The following is a 20,508-nucleotide window of genomic DNA, read 5'->3' as shown; positions in this document are numbered from 1 at the left end:
TGGTTGTTTCTACATTGATGATCACATCTCAGTGCAAAACATACAAAAAGAGAGGCATGAAGCTAATGAGTGAATTATGTAATGAAAGGGGAGAGGGTCTCTGAGGCACCAGTGGCCGGAGCTCAGCATTGAGCCCTGCCCTGGCAGTCCTCCATGGCAGAACTAGTTAATGAATCTGAGGATCAGAAGAGGCGCGGTGGTGTACTGAAGGCTGAAGTTCACATACAGGGAGTGAAACAAGCTGAGACTCTGCTGCCAAGGAGACACGCACATACAAATTCACTGTCCCAGAAGCAGGTAGGAAAGCTATTCTCATTTCATATTAAAAAAAATTGTAGGTTAAAAAATTGGATTACCATTTTTTTGGGACAGTAAGCAATTGCTTTGGTTAATCCTTTAGAACAACAAAGGAATTCTGTGTAAGTGTGATTAGTTATAGGTTGTGAACATTATAAGATTTTGTGCCCAACACCAGAAGGGTGTGTATTTGTGTGTGGTGAGGGCAAAGGTTGCTGAATAGCTTGCAAGTTATAAATCTGAAAAGTTACTCTTTGTATGTTTTCCAAAGCACCTCTCGTAAACAGCGTTATTCACAAGGGATCCGCTGTTGTCGTGTTCATGTTGCTGCATGAGTTGGGCAGAACAAAAGCTGAGGCAAACACACTGCATCACTGTACATCTCACAAACACACAACCAGCCCATTTTAGACAAACTCTTTTCCTATCTCAAGCCTGAACCATGCACAAAAATTCTGCAAACAGTTCCTGAACTGTATATCTGAATAAAACACTGTAAAAAAAAAAAAAAGTGTAATTACCGAGTTAATTCCTGAGGTTTAGGAAAATGCAGGTTTTTGCTATACATATAATTCAAGACAATGGCATGGTAATATGAATGACTAAAATCTGATTTTGTGGAATGAGTGATCACTTACTGACATTTAGTCATTAGAATAGCACTAAATAGATTATAATACCTGCATAACATAATATGTATTCCAGTGCACGAATGCACCATAGTTTACACACATTGCTAATAAGCATCGCTAATCATAACTTGAAGAAACTTTGAAACAATCAGTTACATGATTAGGTTCACTGTCAGGTGCAGAAAGTGTGTAGTAGGGGAAGAGTTAAGCATTTATGCATTCCTGCATTCCATTCAAGATTTAAGCACAAAGCTTTTCTGTTTTTTATTTTCTTTTAATCTGACGGTTAGTTGTTGTTTTTGTTTGTTTGTTTTTTTGCCTTCACTGTTGGGCCTGAGGTTGGTAACAATTATGTCTTTTGATTAGACATGATAAGTCTTTCGCACATTGAAAGAAACCCATTATTGGTGCTTCATGGCATCTCATCCAAAACTACATGAAACCAAGACAGCAAGATAGCAGAGTTTTTCAACATATAATATTTAGCTGTTTATCAATATCAACTTTTGGATCTGAGCAAACTTTTATTTAAAAAAAATATCTTGCAATTACAGTAGAGACTATGAGGCTCCTAGCGAATGCCTGTCAATAGATTGACACACATACACATGCACACACACACACACACACACGCACACACACACCTGTATGCAGATCCCCTACACTCACCATAAAAGGCAAGCATCACCCTGAGTGGTTGGAAAAAGACAGCCAGGCCGAGAGGCAAAGTGCAGGGGCTGTAAAGTAGGGAGCGAGCATTCCGGCCACTCTGACGCCATCTGTTCAATCCTGTAGCACTTCTCTGCTGCCTCTCTTTCTAGGTAAGTGTCTTTCTGCAGGTGAGTCCACTTCTGTGGTGCTCTCCAAAAGATGGATTTCTAATAGTTTCTAGTTAGCTTAATGATCACTCAAATCAGCTATAGATACATGCGTGATTACATAAGTATCTGATGGAAATGCATCCCAAATTACTGAAATGTATATCCTGCATGTGGATTCAGGTATTTGTTCAGAAAACTGAAGTAGATTTTAGAAGTCATTTCCATTTTGTTTAAGGATGCAAAAGGTCACATCAGCGCTAACGCAGTATCGCAATCATAAAATAATAATCACCATCTATCTAGAGCTTACATCCATAAGAAATGACTCAGAACTATGTTTTGTTCTGATAATGTGGCTAAGCCAACTGAGCACTGTGCTGAAATTGTAATATTAGTCTCCATTTTGATGTGGTGTCAAATAAAACAATGCTGTTGTCAGCACCGACAGCTTTTGAACGCCATTTGTTAAGGGTGTGGCTATGCTGCAGTTGTTACAAAGTCTACATAAAATCACAAATGAAGAACAGAAAAAAATAGCTTAACTATATCTTAAAGACCTAATATCTAACTCTTGTACATATGTGCTTTGACATCAACATAAACTAATGATGGGTATTTAGGAAGAACCCAAGTTTATTTAGAGTCCAGTTGAGAAAGGTTGGACTACAAAGTGGAGGCGGCAGAATGCTAAATAGGCGGCAGTCAGACCAGATCAGGTCAATCGCCAAACATAGTAACCTGACAGAACTATACAACTACCATTTAACACTGTGAAATATTAAGTGATATGTTTGATGGAACGACATTGTGCTGTTTGAAATATTTCTTAAGTAGGGAGGCAGTCATGGCGAAGTCAGTAAGTTCATGTGTCATTACATCAGCAGCTCGGTCCCTCCCTCATTAGAGAGGCTTCCAATGCAACCTTAAGAAGATCAGCCTACTAATGAGTCACTGCAGCCAGGGTAGTATACAAATGGTATATAGGGTAATTAAACCATAAACATTATCATAATCCTAAAGCTGAACTTGACGTCTTTGAAGAAAAAGATTACATTTTGACTGTACTCCTAGAGTTTAACTGTAATTTATGCTACCCAATGGTCCATTCTCTAAAACATGGATGTAGTTAGTGATGGTTTAGTTTAGCTTGACTAAAAGGCTGTGACAATTTCTTAGTGAAAAAGCACTTACTGGGTCTAAATTAGCAACATCCTTATGCTTGAATATATAATTTTAGATCAGATTTTGTCTTTTGGACTATATAATCTCATCACATAGAAAATAATATAGCTAGACATTATTACGCTGATGCTATCCTCAAACTTTTAAACCTGGAGTTTAGACATGTCCAAGGCAGTATTGGACATCTGTCTCTTGTGAGCTTCTGACTAACACTGTGACAGAAGGAAGCACTCGGTCTATTATGCAATGGAAAAGTAGACTGATTCAAACTCAAACATTATCAACTCAGCTGTCTCAGTTGTTCCATCAACAAAAACAGAGAACATTAGGAAAAAGATTGGGGGTTGCTGGTGGTTTTGAGGCCTGAGGGTGGGTAACAATAAATGTGAAACTGAACAAGAGAAGCAGTGTAGGCTTAATTAAATTATCTACTACTAAATATATAAACCACAGCTTATTGAAACAGCTGGGTAGTGTGTGCACACACAAGAGACACACTAAACAAACACTGTGGTAGCACTTTATAGCTTTCAGTTTATCATCAGCTTTACTTCCTGTGAAAGATGTTCACAAACTGTAACTTCCTCCCTGTGAGTTTTTTTTTTAAAGAGCACTGCATTTCAGAAACACTATTTACATATATACTATGTTTATATTTATCATTATGCAATTATCATTATACACACACATTTGACCATTGCTCATAATTTATATCAATCATAATTACAGTAAAACAGCTGCAGATAAGCAATGGCTGAAATGCAGAAGTTAAAAGGGTATTTCCACAGTCAGCCCAGTAGCACATGTTTTTTCTGCCTGTGACTCACAAAAGAGTAACTGTGCTGTAATTTGGAAACAATTTTTCTAAAATTACAATTGTCAGATAAATTTCAAGAATAGACTTTGAAGATTAATACTGAAGACTACAGTCATTTTCTTACCTCTGCTTTGAGGTGCTGCACTTGTGACCTTTTGCTGTTGTTAATCATCCCACATGGAGACCATAAATATTGGAACTTCCCAGAAACGGAAGCCCCGGATTCACCCCTGCTTCAGCAGATAATCCCAGCTGGATATTGTAGACTTGTGTCTTAGAACTGCTGCTGTAATCATAAAGACTCCCCTGTGCTCAAGTCTCTTATTCACAATATGCTCATACTGAACATCCTTTCAACATACTCAGTATTGTTTGCATTTACTCTTCTACACCTGTGTACTGTAATGATTTATATTCCCTCTATCAAATGTCACCCAGAAGAAGATTTTTTTCTTGCCACTGTCACCGCTGACTTGTTCCTTAGGGATCTAAATCTACATCGGGATTGCTGTAAAGCTGCTTTGTGACTATATCTATTGTTAAAAATAAAATTGCATCAAAAAGGCAGTGTCAATGACAATATCATGCGCACACAAGATACAAACAGTTCTGGACAAAAATGTTACTAATAAAAAAACACAACTGACTCAATCACTGTAAAATTAAAGTTCCTAATAATGTGACTCACTTGAAATGGTACTGAATTGGTTATTTTCTTCCAAATTATGACATTTTCTGTGTTTCCATGCTACAAGCACACCTAGTGTCATGTTTTTGGGAGGTGGGAGGAAACCAGGGAACCCAGAGGAAACCCTCATGGACTCGCACAGAGAACTTGCACAGAAACTCCGCACAGACAGTGGTTAGTTTATTATTACAACCAGTGGAAGCAGGGTCGTCTCTGTGAGGTGTGAGAAAGGCCTCATATACAAGCTGTTGAAAACTGCTAGAGAGAAATGTCAGCCTGATATGCTAGGTTGATTTTCTTATTTTAGGGAACTTCCATTTCTTAAAAAAATAGTTCTTATCAGTGTAATGATTTTCTCATCTCCTATCTCAGGTCCCTGATTCTGCAGCTGGCATCATGCCACAAGTAAAGACCGAAGTTAAAAAAGTCCTCAATAAAACCACACCAGGACTGCAGATATGGAGAGTGGAGGTGAGGTTTGAGCACATGTCTTCTTAGTCATTTGAGTAAAAAAAAATTTTGAGCTAAAGAAATGTTCGTGCTCAGTGTTTTTTGTCACTTTTAACACACCACTTATCAGATCTCTGTTTTATCATGGACAGAAAATGGAACTGGTGCCATGCCCACCTAAAACATATGGACAGTTTTATGAGGGAGACAGCTATTTAATACTAAATGTAAGTATTTACTGCAAGCTATCGGTCAATTAAAGAATATGATTAATTATGTCAAATAGAGTGCTGACTGTGACATGTCTTCGATCAGACACAAAAGACCAGCAGCACCTTCACCTATGACATTCACTACTGGCTGGGCAAGGCAACCTCTGTGGATGAGCAGGGGGCCGCAGCCATTTATGCTACCATGATGGATGAGCACCTGGGGGGCGTCGCAGTGCAACATCGGGAGACCCAGGGCTATGAGAGCCCCACCTTCCAAGGCTATTTCAAACAGGGCATCATGTAAGTTCTTTCATAGATTAGACTGTTTAATGTGTTTACATTTAAATTTAGCCATTGAGCAGGTGCTCTTGTACAGAATGACTTGCAAAACATGCAAGCAGAATGCAATGATATAAAGGATCTGTAGGGTTTCATAACCTCAAAGACTAGAGACTAATGCAGGTCTTTATAACAGCTAGAGTGGTCTAGTTGTTACACTGTGAGCATGTTTAGAGTTTAGAAAATGAAATATCAGATGCCAACAAAACCTCAGATAGTGAGTGGGTGCGGAATTCTGAATCAAGATATTCTGATAATGCAGTGAAGAGACTTTAGATGCCCAGATGCAAGGATAATTTTGAATTTGACAAAATATACTGTAGCATTTGAAGGGATAGTAGGGAGTAGAGAGTTGCAGTAATCCAACCTGGAAATGACTAAAGTTTGTGTTAGAATTTGTGGTAGAATCTCCATAGTCCGGAAAGAAATATTCTACAGATATTGAAAATATGAAATCTGGAGGATCTGGAGGCTGATGGATTGTGATTAGAGGAATTGAGCTGACTGATGCTGGTGACTGAAAGGTCCAGCAATACCTCAGTTCTATTCTGTCAATGCTGAGTTTCAATTTATTGCTCTCCAATCAGAAAGAGAAAGTCAGTCTGATATGCTTTGTAAGACCTAAACTGAGAAAAAAGTGGATTGAGAAAAAGAGAATTTGCAGATCATCCAGCTCTTACTGAAAACAGTCAGAGACAAGATCCAGAAGTATGACCACTACTGTTTCAAGAAGTAGCTTTATATATCATGATGAACTTGATCGACTGCAATTCTGCATTTACATCACAGTGACAAAAAGTGTTAGGCTTAGAGGTTACTATTTAAAAAATAAAATAACCACATTAAGTCACACTATGTCCTCTTTCCAACAGTTATAAGAAGGGTGGAGTAGCTTCGGGGATGAAGCAAGTAGAAACCAACACGTACAATGTCCGCAGATTGCTGCATGTCAAGGGCAAGAAGAATGTGGTTGCAGGGGAGGTGAGATAAGTTTCACACACCATGTTAGCACAGGAAGTCAAAAGTTCATGGGGTATTTCACCAGATGAGTGATCATTTCAAATGGTGTAGACTATCTAAAAAAAATCTAAAACTTTGACTAGCCATAAAATACATAAGCTACAAAGACAATACATGAACTTATGATCATATATTGTAAAAAAGGAATGATTATACTGTAGTCAAATATACACACATATGATGCAGCATGCTACTAGTGAAATTTTCTATACAGTAAGATTTTCATACAGTAAGATTGATCAGAATGTCCCGAGGATTCACATATGCCTTTTTTTTGAAAAACTGTTTTCACTTATTTCCATACAAAAAGAAGAAAAGACCAGAAAGAAGAGTGATTTAAAAGGGGGGGGGGGAGAGACAATGGGGTGAAGAATGAATGCTAAAGATATACACATAATTATATTTAATCCTCTATTTAATCCAATATTCATCTAACAGATATAAAATTAAAAATAAAATGCATTCTATGCAAAGCTGTTTTGCTCTGTGCTCAGGTGGATATGAGCTGGAACAGCTTTAATAAAGGCGATGTGTTCCTGTTGGACCTGGGGAACCTCATTATCCAATGGAATGGCCCAAACAGCAATCGGATGGAGAGGCTAAAGGTAAACAATTACTATTAGCTCAGCAAGCAATAAGTATGTTAGCTATATATATATATATATATATATATATATATATATATATATATATATATATATATATATATATATATATATATATGTGGCAGATTTAAACAATATAACCAGAAAGAATATGAACAGCTCAAGTCAAGTAAAGACTTTTCAATCTCTGGTGTGACAGTGACAGTGAATTAACTGCTTATGTCCATGTAGGGAATGAATTTGGCAAAAGATATCCGTGACCGAGAGAGAGGGGGTCGAGCACAGATAACGGTGGTGGAGGGAGATGATGAGAGCTCTTCTGAGGAGTCCATGAAACTGATGAAACAGGCTTTGGGTGAAAAAAGGAACATTAAAGAAGCCATTGCAGATGAGGTGGTGGATGATAAAATTAAGTCCAGCATCAAACTCTTTCAGTAAGATCATTAAAATTGCACTTTACATACAAATCTATTTACAAATGTTCTGTTTAAAGGTCCACTGACTACACCAATACATAGCGCTTATTCCTGATTCCAAGGCAACCACTCTTTGATGCCTGTACAACATGAGCACTAAAATGTCCATTTGTGTTGGGCAGCATTTCAGATGCTGAAGGCAATCTGGTGGTACAGGAAGTGGCTGTGAAGCCACTAACACAAGATCTTCTAAATCCAGAGGTAAGAAACTAACACTCACAAATCAAAGGACATTATTAAAAGTATGTTAAACTGGTAAAAGAGTTTAAAAGGTGCTATATGAACTGCACACTGCAAAGTCAGAAGTAAAAGTTTGCATATCATTTGCACAGTATGTCATGACATTTGTACATTGAAATGCTTACGTTACTGATATCTAACAAATGATGCAAAATATACAAAACACACACACAATAGAATGAAATAAGTACAATAAGAAAATAAAGTATACAAAATGCAATTTATGTAAAAGTATCTGTCCTCAACTTGCTTGGACCTGATAATAATGCTGTCTTTTGGATATATTGTATATCATCTGAATGTCAAAGCCAGAACTTAATATTTTATTATATTTTGAAGGACATTATTCCATTACCCATTCCATGCATATTGCTGATGCCCTACTTTTGTGCTTAATGGTATAAACGCTGTGCAGGCTAACCGATATGTGAGCATCAACAAAATCTCTAACAAAAAAACAGGAAACACATTTTTTGTAACTTTTCAGCTACATGGTAATTTCTTCCACTAAAATATAATTGTGAAATCTAAAAGTAGAAAAAAAGCACCTACTTATGTTTTTAAGGGATTTGATTGGATTTTGCAGTAACATGCCTAACCACACCTTTTTATGTTCCATTATAATTCTTATGTATTCATTGTAACCCCACCTCTTTTTTTTTTACTATCGTTGTCAGATTATCCCCTGCACTTGCATGAAGATCATAAAAATAGGGCCCAGTATCAGACTGCGCTACAGGTTTTAGATATTGAAAATAAATGTGGTTCTAGTATTTCTATTGACAAAGTCATGGAGAAAACTAAGAAAATTTCATGAAAAAAACTTTCCTTGTGATGTGTCATTTACATGGACCTCACATTTCTTTGTGCCAACCCTCCCAGCCTCATGCAATGGGAAGTGAGCAAGCTATGAAGCAATTTCATGTGCTCAAGTCGAAGTGACAGCCTTTGAGCATATAAAAATAGGGCCCTGGGTGTTTATAAAATTTCACAATATATTTCTATATTGTGTACAAACTTGTTGAAGAGAAACAAGAATGTAGCTGTGATTTTGAGTAGTTTTTAAGTATAGGAACATGAATTGCATCAGCTTACGTTGCTTACTTAGCCAACAGTATAACGCACTGTGCTTCACCAACTCAGGGAAAGGGAACAACCCTGTACAAAGGCCATGCTGATATAAATGGCTCTAACAGTGCATAAAAGTCATACCCAGTGAAGATGGACATGCATATTCTAGGGATCCAAGGGTTATAAAGTAATTAGCAGAAAGATAACAGCCCTACCTTAATCAATGACAGGATCATTGTAAAGTTGCAAAAGATAGATAGTCTGCCAAGATAACTCTCAACAGACAGGAATTGAAACAAACTTACTTCTCCTTCAAGGCAGTGCTCTGGTAGTTAAAGTTGAACTCTGTGGTCTTCAGTGAAAAAGAGAGGCAAATTAAGAAGCGAGACAAGGAAGCAAAACTAGGCAAAAGGAATAAGCACATTCACATTAAATACTTACTGATGATCTCCATGCAAGTGTTAGCACCATAAATATGTTGCAAAATCTCAAAGGAGATCCACTAGGCTATATAGAATGATAGATAAGCACCTGCCACCCATGATAGTATTGACAAAGAATAACCAATGTCCTTGATTACTGAACTTATATCATATTACATTAAAGGCATATCTAATCTATTTGACAGGACTGCTATTTGCTGGATCAGGGTGGAATACGTATCTTTATCTGGAAGGGCCGGAAGTCATCTAAAAGGGAGAGGTCAGAAGCACTAGAGAAAGCTGAGGTGAGAAACATATCTCAGCATCATGCCCTTAAAGTGACTTGTGGCCAAGTATGGTGACCCATACTCGGAATTTGTGCTCTGCATTTAACCCATCCAAGTGCACACACACAGTAGTGAACACACACACACACACACACACACCGTGAACACACACCCGGAGCAGTGGGCAGCCTTTTTGCTGCAGCGCCGGGGAGCAGTTGGGGGTTCGGTGCCTTGCTCAAGGGTCTCACCTCAGTCGTGGTATTGAGGGCGGGAGAGAGCGCTGGTCATTCACTCCCCCCAAGGGATTGAACTTTCAGTACTGTATCTAAAATTACTAATATAGTGAGTTTGCTAGTTCTGCAAATTCAAATTTTATTTTTGAAATTATTTTCCACAGACCTCATAAATACAATCCCAGACTATACAAAGACATATATAGCATTTTCTTACATCCTTATACATTCAGGCATACAAAAAGGCCAAAGGTTATCCTCCATCCACCTATGTGGAGACAGTAAATGATGGCTCGGAGTCCTCAGTGTTCAAGCAGCTCTTCCAGAAATGGACAGTGAAGGGTCAAACTACAGGGCTGGGCACAACACATACTGTAGGAAAAATAGGTAAGCAAAGCCCAGCTTAATTATTTAATAGAAAATGATAACTAGTGTACAAATACAACCAAAACCTTCTATATGCTTTTTAATTTTCTTCTGTAGCCAAGGTTGAACAGATCAAGTTTGATGCCACATCAATGCATGCCAGGCCTGATATAGCAGCTCAGCAGAAAATGGTGGACGATGGGTCTGGTGAAGCCGAGGTTAGTAACCACTAAAAAATATAATTAGCTAGATCTTCAATAAAAGATAACCTTTATCATTGTTATTTATATTACATTTTTCTAGAAAGTGACACACTTTGGTAATTTGCGATATAAGTCCTGAATTATTGGGTTATACTGTATTTGGATAGTCCACTCATTCTGGTCCCTCTTAATGCAAATCCAAGGGCAAAATAGTATTTCATTATTTTCAAGGTGCAAATGTCTGTCAGGTGGCAGAGACAGTGACAGTTGCAGGTTTAGAGTTTTTATTTTAAAACAGGCAAACTATTCCAAAATGTTAGGTAGAATCAAAGTCAGAACACAGGCAGAAGTCAGCAGATGTGCAAACAGAGTTAACTTGGCAAAAGACAAAGACAAAACCAAATAACCTTAATCATAACCATGAACACTTGAGCAGAACAATAAGGTTTGGTATTGCAGGTACAAGACACTGAGCGTATGTGTCGCAAAGTGCATAGGTACAATGAGTTCATAAATACTGTGGAGTGTGATTGAGTAGTTGAGTCCAGGTGTGTGCAATCAGAATGATGGTGAACGTTAATGAGTCTGTGATGGTTGTTGGGTGCTGTAGTCTTTGGGGGCCATGTTTGTATGCCGCTCTGTGTTATTAGGAGTGGGAATAAATGTTGATTCCGGCATTGACATGACAGAACAAGGTAAATCCATGACAAAGTCTATGGTCATTGTGGTATGGGCAGTGGGAAGTGTTTACCAGAGGGTGCTGTTCGGGGTACCTTGGACTGAGCACAAATGGTACAGGAAGAGATGAATTTTTGAATATCAGAGAGCATGTGGGGCCACCAGTACTTCCCCTGGAGAAGTTGGTGTGTTTTTTTGGTGCCCGGCTGTCCGGTAGCAGGCAAGGTGTGTGCCCAGGTGATGAGTTTGCTCCTCAACTGTGGGGGCACATTTCTTTCCTGCTGAACACTGACTGGGGATTCTCTGGCCTGGGGCATTCTCAATCACCTTGTCAAACTCCCAGGTTAAAGTCTCCACAAAACAAGCTGGTGGAAAGATGTGCTCTTCAGTGTTAGGCGTGAGAGGGAGTCGGCTTTCGTGTTCTTGGACCCTGGACCTTGGAAGTAGGAGAGGGTGAACTCAATCCTTGAAAAGAACAGGACCCACCTTGCCTACCTTGAGATGAGTCTCTTGGCCATCTTGATGTATTCTAGATTCTTATGGTCAGTGTACATCATGAACAGGTACTGGGCCCTCTCCAGCAAGTGACACCACTCCTCCATAGCTATTTTAACTGCCAGGAGTTCTCTTTGCCGATGTCCGGGTTACATTCAGCCAGGGACAACTTTTTGGAAAAGAATGCCACTGGGCGAAGCTTAGATTTCTATCCAGTCCTTTGTGAAAGCACTCTCTCCACACCGGTTTCTGAAGCATCCACTTCCATGATAAAGGGCTTGGAGGGATCTGGGTGTTTCAGGATGGGGGCCAATGTGAAAGCTTCCTTTTGGTGTTGGAATGCTTGATCAGCTCAGGAGTTCCACTGTAATTTCTTGGGCCCTTTCTTAAGCAGTGTTGTGAGGGGCGTAGTCATGGAACTGAACCCTCTGATGAGTTGGCAGTAAAAGTTGGCGAACCCCAGAAGCCTATGTAGCTTCATCACTATGGTGGGGATCACCCACTTGGTGATGGTGGTGACCTAATCCTGGTCCATAAGAACACCATCTTTATTAATGACATAGCCGAGGAATGAGATTGTGGTTACATGGAATTCACATTTCTCCCCTTTTACAAGTAGCTTGTTCTAGGACATCATTGAGGAGGCACTATAACATTGCTGGACTGCAAGATAGCCCATATGGCCTGACACAGTACTCGAAGTGGCCAGAGGTGGTGCCAAAGGACTTTTTAACTTTGTCCCCTTCACAGATCCGAACGAGATTATACGCACTGCGCAAATCAAGCTTGTTGAAGATCTTAGCCTCTCAGTTGTTCCAGTGCCGCTGGGACTAAGGGCAGCGGGTACCGGTACTTGATGGTGACCTGGTTTAATCTGCAATAATCAGTGCATGGTCAGAGCCCTCCTCCATTCTATTCCATGAGAAAAAGCCTGCTGATGCTGGTGAGGTGGAAGGACGAATATATCTTTTTTCCATGTCCTCCATGATGTAATCACCAGCTGAGAGAGGATAAATATGATTATCCCTATTATGGGGAGGCATAGCACCAGCCATGAGCTCAATGGCACAATCATACAGTTGATGAGGAGGAAGGCCACTAGCCTTTGTCTTGCTAAAGACTTCCTTGAGGCCCTGATATTCTGGAGGTATTTTCATGTTAGAGTTGGCTTCAGGACTCTCAACTGAAGTTGATGCCACAATGTGCATAGGGGCCTGCAGACAGTGGTTGAAGCAATGTGGGGACCAGTGGAGGATTTCTTGCTCTGACCAGGAGATCTGTGGGTCGTGGGTGTGCATCCAGGGGAACCCCAGCATGATGGGAAAGTTCTTGGTGACGGTGACAAGAAGGGAAATTTGTTCCTGGCAGAGGGCACTGACTCTGTGAAGGAGAAGTGTAGTATAATGGGTTATGAACCCCACTCCAATGGGTCCTCCGTCTAGAGCTTGGGTGTGCAGGGAATTGTGGAGTGGCTGGGTTGGCAGGTTCAGTTTTGTGGTGAGAGAGGTGTCTATATAGTTGCCAGCTGCTCCAGAATCAATCAGTTCTGAAACAGGAGAGAAACCCTTTAAGTAGCCTATCACTTTGAGGTGTTCGGTGAAGGCTTGGGCTTGGGGAGGACTGGGCACACTGTCACTGAGTGCTGAGGGTGACCCCCGTTGAAGGAGAGGTGGAGCTTATGACACAGTTGGCGTTCCACATCCATCAGCTTGGCTTGTCTGAGTTGCATGAGTTTAGGCAGTGGGATTTCCATCATGAAATTTAGCTGTGTTTTACCCCTCCAGTTCTTTAGCAGGTGGTTGAAACGGATGGAGAGATAGATGAGGAAGTCGAGGTATGTTTGGTCATCATGGCATGCAAGTTCCGTGAGAATATCTTGGTGCAAACCCTGATGATATGCCACTTTAAGTGCTGGCTTGTTCCAGCCACTGCCAGTGGTTGGGTGTGGAACGTTAATGCAAACTCGGCGGCACTTTGGTTACCTTGTCCGAGTGTGTCTAAGTGGGAGTTGCTGTCCTACTTCCCTTCCCTCGGGAGAATGGTCAAAAACTTGCCGAAAGAGCTCTAGGATGCGTTCATAAGCAGTGGTGTGTTCTCCTCCTTGGATCCAGACAGTAGCCCAGGTGGTGCCTTATCGGTGAGCAGATTGATGAACTGAGCAGTCCTGGTTTTTTCAGTCACTGCCTCTTGACTGGAGAAATACAAGGAGCTTTGAAGCATGAAACCGTTACATGAAGCGGGATCACCTGAATATTTTTCAGGTCATGTGATGAGCGACAATGCAGATTGAGATTGTGCCGCCATAGGTGCAGTGAGTCCTTAAATACTGTGATTGAGTAATTGAGTCCAGGTGTCTGTAATCAGAATGATGGTGAATGTGAATGTGAGAGAGTTTGTGATGGTTGTTGGGTGCTGTAGTCTTCGGCGGCCACTTTTTGTTACTAGGAGTGGGGAGCAATACTGATTCCGGGAATTGACGTGACAATGTCCTGTATCTTTTCTTACAATCTGATTTTTGTGGACTACTTATGTCTCCACAAGTCATTGTAAATACTATTTCACCCAACTTCTAAATACAAACAATTAAAATATTAGTAAATCATAAATCCAGTAGCAGACACATAATTATTTCCTGAGTATCATATTATATATTTCTAACAAGAGTAGTATCAGTAGAGTCCACCTGAACTGAATTTAAAATTGCGATAGGTCTAAGTATGAGTTGGTAGTCTATAGATGATCTACTAAACATCAAGTGCTAGAAATCAGGCCATCCAAATAACTGCATTTTCCATACAGTTGTATTTTAATTTAATGGCCATTATGAAAATGTAAAGTTGTAAGCAAATATTATGATATCATGAAATGGTGAATTTCGCCACTTCTTTGGAACAAAACTCAAAATCAATGATGATGAAGTTTGGGGGTTTCATAGGCCTCCTGTCAGGCAAGTGAGAAACACTGTAAACTTGAAGTAAGTAGCTGGTTTGGAAATCAGTTTGGAACTGATAAAAAGCTGCTTCTCTGAACAAACATGTACCAGTGACCTTGATAATGTTGAGCAACAAGGTGCACCATGAAGGAAAGAACATAGCATTATAAGATTAATGACTTTTAGCACATGAAAGCTTGTATATTTATTAATTATAAATCAAAAAGTCAAAATCAAATGTATTGTCATTCCTTCTCGTCACAGACGTGTTGAGTGAGGAATGAAATACTGTGTCTAGGCCACAGTGCTACATTTAACGTAAAACAGCAGCAGACAACAGTGCAAACAGTCAGACTATAGAATATACACAACACTATACAATAGACTATGCAGCCATTAAGCACAGACTATGTTTGATATTCTACATGATTACAAAGTTTATTTGGAAATGACATGAATTAATAGTGAAACATGAATGCACAATAATCACAATTACAGTTAGACTTACATTTACAGTATTTAACAGATGCCTCCATCCAGTAGTCTCATATGATCTAAGAATACCATTAAGCTAAACTCCAGTTAGAATAAAGTTAGTATAGGAGTTAGTACAGCAGGAACAGCAGGTCAGGTATAGTAGTACTTGTATCTTATAAAATAGTACTTCTATCTTCTTTTAAACCAAATCTTACTAAAATTCAAATGCATCCATTCTGTTTATATTCATAGACTTTGTTCAATTAGCTTGCATTCATAACCTCTAGCTGATCTGAATGTATCACAGTAAATGTCAACATACTCATTAATACGTAAGTGTCATGTGCCATTAGCAGAAAGGGAAGTGGACGTGTATTCAGCACTGTTATGAAATCAGCCCAGAGGCAGTTTATGCAAGTAGATGTCCTCTTCTTCTTTCAGGTATGGAGAATACAGGACAATGAACTAGTCCCTGTGGAGAGAAGGTGGCTGGGACACTTCTATGGTGGTGACTGCTACCTCATCCTCTACAAATATGAAGTCAACAGCAAAATGCACTACATTCTTTACATGTGGCAAGTAAGTGCATATGTTATCCCATACCTGTCACAGTGCAATTCATTATATTAGTTTTCACAATCACTGGTCAGTAATATTTGTACAAGCTGTTTACATGCTGTACCTTTTATGTATTGTTTCAGGGTCGTCATGCAAGCACGGCAGAACTGACAGCATCTGCATATCAAGCAGTCATTCTGGACCAGAAGTATAATGGAGAACCAGTGCAAGTTAGAGTGCCTATGGGGAAGGAGCCCATGCACCTTATGGCCATTTTCAAGGGCAGGATGGTGATTTATGAGGTGGGAATGAAAGCTGACTAGCCTTTTGGGGGCTTTCAATTCCAGAATGACTCATTTTGCCTCAGCACCTCTTCAAGTGTGGTTAAGAAGATGGCAAAACAACCATATTTGTCTGTGGTATCTCCGCAGAATAAAACAAAATTATATACTGTAGTTGTACATTTTATTTGTAAATTGATTAATATGAAGCCCTATATATATATATATTTTTTTTTTTTTACATGAACTGGCATAAATCCCTCCTGCACATCAAAATTGATTATTTATAGGTAATAGGATGTTTGCTGATATACTGTTTTTAATTAAAGAGTTATTTTGAATATTTCATTATGCAATAATACTGATTAAACAACACAACTGCTTGCATGCAATAGAGGTGAGTGTAAATGTTTGCATCCCTCATGATCTCTAGGGAGAAATGGAAAATCACCTCTATTTCACAATTTATGAACAAAAAATAGAATTCCAAATGTAAACGTGAGTGTTTTTTTTCCCTATGGTATACAAACCTTTGCACTTAATTGCATTAGTTACTCAACTCAGCAGCTACACTACTTCCCTCTGCATTTGCACTAAAACACTTTAACATAATTGATTAATTTTAACAGTTACATTTAAGCAATATCGCACGATCAAGAGTGCTGTTGTACTGAATATCAGCACAGCTGTGATTCGGCTGTAGGCACAAGGCTGCAGGCCAAGTGCTGATATTCAGTATTAACTGTTGTATAATCATCATTAACAAATTATAGCACAGGTATTGTTGGCAAAAAAATATGTACATTGGCAATGCAAAAAGGCAAGTTGGTATTAACACTTTGTTTTATTTCATGTGACTAAATCTCAAAACTGTTGTAGCCTTCTGTTTAGTATCCTCCAATCCAATCCAGTTTCAGTTTTTAGATATTTCATATATTTATGTGTATATTGTATATTTATGTATATATTTTATATATTTTATCTCTCTCTGGCTGACACCTGTCTGGCTTACTTAAAATGTAGTAGTCTTAATTGCCTCCTACTCTCTATTGATTCATAGGAGGGCAGTTCCAAAGACGACTCTTCTTATGGTCCATCAGGACCAAGACTATTCCAGGTTAATGGTTCAAATGAGTTCAACACACGTGCAGTCGAGGTGCCTGCTCGCTCTTCCTCACTCAACTCCAATGACGTGTTTGTGCTCAGCACCCCCAACTGTTGCTACCTGTGGTACGGGAAGGTCAGTGTCAATCCCAACTTAACGAGATCAGTGTATGGTGTATTACTTCTAACACTGGTGTATTACTTCTAACACAAAGGAACATTTAAGTTAAAACATTAGGTTTTCGATATGATCTTCCTTAAAGAGAAACACAGATTCTTCCACCTTGAGATGCTATGTGTTGATTCCCAGTTACTAGCAATTATAAGTTCTGGCAAAAAAAGCTTTCAGGTACCATCTGTATTGTCTGCATGGTCCAGAATTTACCGTTAGTTCCTCACAGCTCCAGCATTTGATTCTTAGCTCCAATGTCAAATTGACCCTAAATGTAAATGAGTGTGTGAGAGTGTGTGTGTGGTGGTTGCGATGAACTGCCGTCCCACCCAGGGTGTATCCTGCATTGCGCCCAGTGTTCCCAGGATAGGCTCCTGATTCATCACTACCCAAAAACAGTTATTGAAGATGCCTTAATAGTAAACTGTAAGTGTAATCACATGATGCTCTTTTCCTGTAGGGTTGTAGTGGGGATGAAAGAGAGATGGGTAAATCTCTGTCTGACATCATTTCCAAGAGAGAGAAGCATGTCATAGCAGAGGGTCAGGAACCTGCTGATTTCTGGTTGAACCTTGGCGGAAAGTCCCAGTATGCCAGTGGCAAGAGGTGAAATGACAATATGAAAAAAATTAAAATGGTCCGCTATAAACATTCCTAAAATATGACAATTTAATTAAGCTCTGCTTTCTGTTCTCATAACTAGACTGCAGGATGAAACCAATCAGATCACTCCCCGCCTCTTTGAGTGCTCCAATCAGACTGGTACATTCATTGCAACTGAGATTACAAACTTTGACCAGACTGACTTGGATGAGGATGACATCATGCTGCTAGACACCTGGGACCAGGTAAGTGGTCTTGCTCCACTCCCAAAAAAAAAAAAAAAAATTAATTAATTTAAAAAAAAAAAAAAAAAAAAAACTTTAACCAGAATTTTCTGTTTTAAGGCTTTTGCACACCAAATGTTATGGTTCTAGGTTTTACAGCAGATGCAAAAACGTCTAACAACTAGCTAACTACATAGGCTGCAGCCTATTCAGCAACATCATAGAAAATATGCTCATGCTATATATTGGAAGTGACAGATTAAAAAAACGTGACAACAGCCATTTTAATCCAAAGGTCATGATAATGAGTAATTGATCTATTACTTTTCTACAGCTGAAAAAAGAAGAAAATAAATTTGGTTGATTCTTGATTTTTTCTGCAAAAATCCTGCACTAAAAAAGCTCGGCGCACATGTTTGTATATATTTGTCATCTGCAAATTAAGCAACCAAAATATATCTTAAATATAATAGGGATGTGATAAAACTTGTGTCATCAGGCTGTAACTGAAAACACTTCTCCATTGATCAGATATTCTTGTGGATTGGTAAAGGATCCAATGACAAAGAGAAGACGGAAGCTGTGGTTACAGCACAAGAGTACCTGAAAAGCCATCCTGCTGGACGTGACCCAGACACACCAATCCTAGTGGTCAAGCAGGGGTTCGAGCCACCTACCTTCACTGGCTGGTTCCTTGCCTGGGACCCTCACATGTGGAGCGTATGCACATTAGAATAAGTTTAACACTTACTAAGATCACTATTCATTTTTCCATACATTAGGTATGAGTTTGAAATCCCACAGCAGTAATAATCTCAAACTGAAAGGTGCTCTGCTTTCTCAGGGTGGAAAGTCCTATGAGGAACTGAAGTCTGAGCTCGGAGACGCAACAGACATCATTAAGATTACAGTGGTGGGTTGTAATGGAGTTTTTCTTTATTAAGCTTGTCCAGTGAAGGTTTTGACTATTAGCTGGCTCTGGTGACCATTAGACACTAAACTATGTGTTGTAAATTTAGGACCTGACCAACTCTCACACCAACTCAAAGAATTCTGTGAATGTCCCCCTGTCCCCCACTACACTGCCAAAATATCCAGCAGCAAAGCTGGTGAACTGCTCAGTAGAGGACCTGCCTCAAGGCGTCGACCCTGCCAGAAGAGAGGTATTTGCATGAAGTACCCATAACTGAATAAAATCCTACAGCTTGTGTTCTTCATTCTCAGCTCAGACATAACCTTTATATAAGTAATAAAACACAACAGGGCATGCTGTTTAAGGGAAATAGTCAATGATGGGGTGGTGTGATGCGGCACAGTGTGTTACCACCTGAGGTTTTTCCTATAATAGCATGTCTAGAAATGTTTTATTCTAGAAATGGCAAAAAACGTACAGACCGTTACAAAGCTCTGACATAAATGTTAAATAAATGTCTCCTTAAGAAAACTTCACCATATCAATGATTTTACATTTTTCATTGTTAAATAACAACACATATTTTTTCCATTTAATGTTAGGCTTAGATTATGTGAAGCATCTGCCACAGAAGTCCCTGTGAATTAGTTGTTTACGATAGAAACAATAACGTATTATAATGAGTGCAACCTGTGACTTGCCTTGCAACCGCCACTATTGTGAAAGCTGATATAGAATCAACACCCAACCCATGGAGAATTCAACAGCAATGTGGAATAAAATCATTTAACTGTTCTTCTGACAATGAGATGGTCTCCCACTTGTCTCTGTCCTCAGGAATACCTCTCAGAAGATGACTTCGCTTTAGTCTTGGGTGTTTCACGGATGGACTTCTACTGCATGCCCTTGTGGAAACAGAAGAATATGAAGAAAGAGAAAGGCCTGTTTTAAGAGAGACAACAGGAATGTTTCATTAGTATGAATGTCTAATTGCCAGGGCAGTTACATTACATGGAAGTGTAGATGACTGCCCCTATTGTGAAATTATAAATCTGTTTGTTTACATACATTTTATTTTAAGTATCTTATAGAAAATTAAGTAACTTAAGCACAATTACTTTTTTTGAAAAATTGAAACTAATAAATGACTAGTTTGACTTTTATATAGATTAAAAGTTTGATAAGATATGCGAGTAATTGCTAGTAATTGAATGGACTATTTAAGAAAAACTATTTGGTTGATAGGCAGCTTTTTCACAGTACTGTCTTTCTTACATTCACAGATTTATGCTGAAATACATGGTGAATCTACAGTTTCAATTCAGTAACTTACAGATTTTAAGGGCATGGACCTATGCAATATCATTGTAATGATTGTTATGCCAAATAATGTAATTTAATATACACTAAACTATATCAATATGTTCTCATACAACTGCCAATAAAAATACTAATGCTAATATACTAAGAATACTAAACATTCTCGTGTCAATAATTATTCTCTCCTGTGCTTGATTTTACTTTTAACACAAGCACACATGCATATATCACTTCCTTGATATCACTTCCTTTGTTCCTTCCTTCTTTACACAGGTACACACCCTCATATTATTTAAACACACAGAAGAATGTATATGCATGCAGTGTAAAAATACATAACCCCAACATTCTGTATTGTGTAATTGGCTAGTAACATAAGGCAGTCTTTAA

At 38.9% G+C, this 20,508-nt stretch overlaps 1 protein-coding gene across 3 annotated transcripts; it reads left to right on the top strand.

Annotated features, from left to right (window-relative positions):
- Positions 1-153: 153 nt before the first annotated feature.
- vil1 (villin 1) lies at positions 154-20,276 on the top strand. Of its 3 annotated transcripts, none has more exons than XM_026912517.3 (20): positions 154-297; positions 4,810-4,908; positions 5,040-5,114; positions 5,203-5,399; positions 6,311-6,419; positions 6,953-7,063; positions 7,295-7,497; positions 7,662-7,740; positions 9,479-9,577; positions 10,026-10,179; positions 10,276-10,376; positions 15,385-15,522; positions 15,645-15,803; positions 16,843-17,022; positions 17,519-17,664; positions 17,762-17,906; positions 18,417-18,605; positions 18,730-18,798; positions 18,905-19,048; positions 19,636-20,276. In XM_026912517.3, the coding sequence occupies exons 1-20, from the start codon at positions 154-156 to the stop codon at positions 19,747-19,749; spliced, it is 2,655 nt and encodes an 884-aa protein (XP_026768318.2). In that variant the 3' UTR covers positions 19,750-20,276. The 3 variants fall into 3 exon arrangements, with proteins under 3 accessions (XP_026768318.2, XP_026768320.1, XP_026768319.3); XM_026912519.3 differs by lacking the exon at positions 154-297 and adding an exon at positions 1,604-1,750; XM_026912518.3 differs by lacking the exon at positions 154-297 and adding an exon at positions 4,505-4,611.
- Positions 20,277-20,508: the final 232 nt, after the last annotated feature.

Source organism: Pangasianodon hypophthalmus, chromosome 5, assembly GCF_027358585.1.
Source record: "Pangasianodon hypophthalmus isolate fPanHyp1 chromosome 5, fPanHyp1.pri, whole genome shotgun sequence".
Taxonomy (NCBI): domain Eukaryota; kingdom Metazoa; phylum Chordata; class Actinopteri; order Siluriformes; family Pangasiidae; genus Pangasianodon; species Pangasianodon hypophthalmus.
Note: the sequence above shows the minus strand (reverse complement) of the source record. Positions and strands in the feature narration are given on the sequence as shown.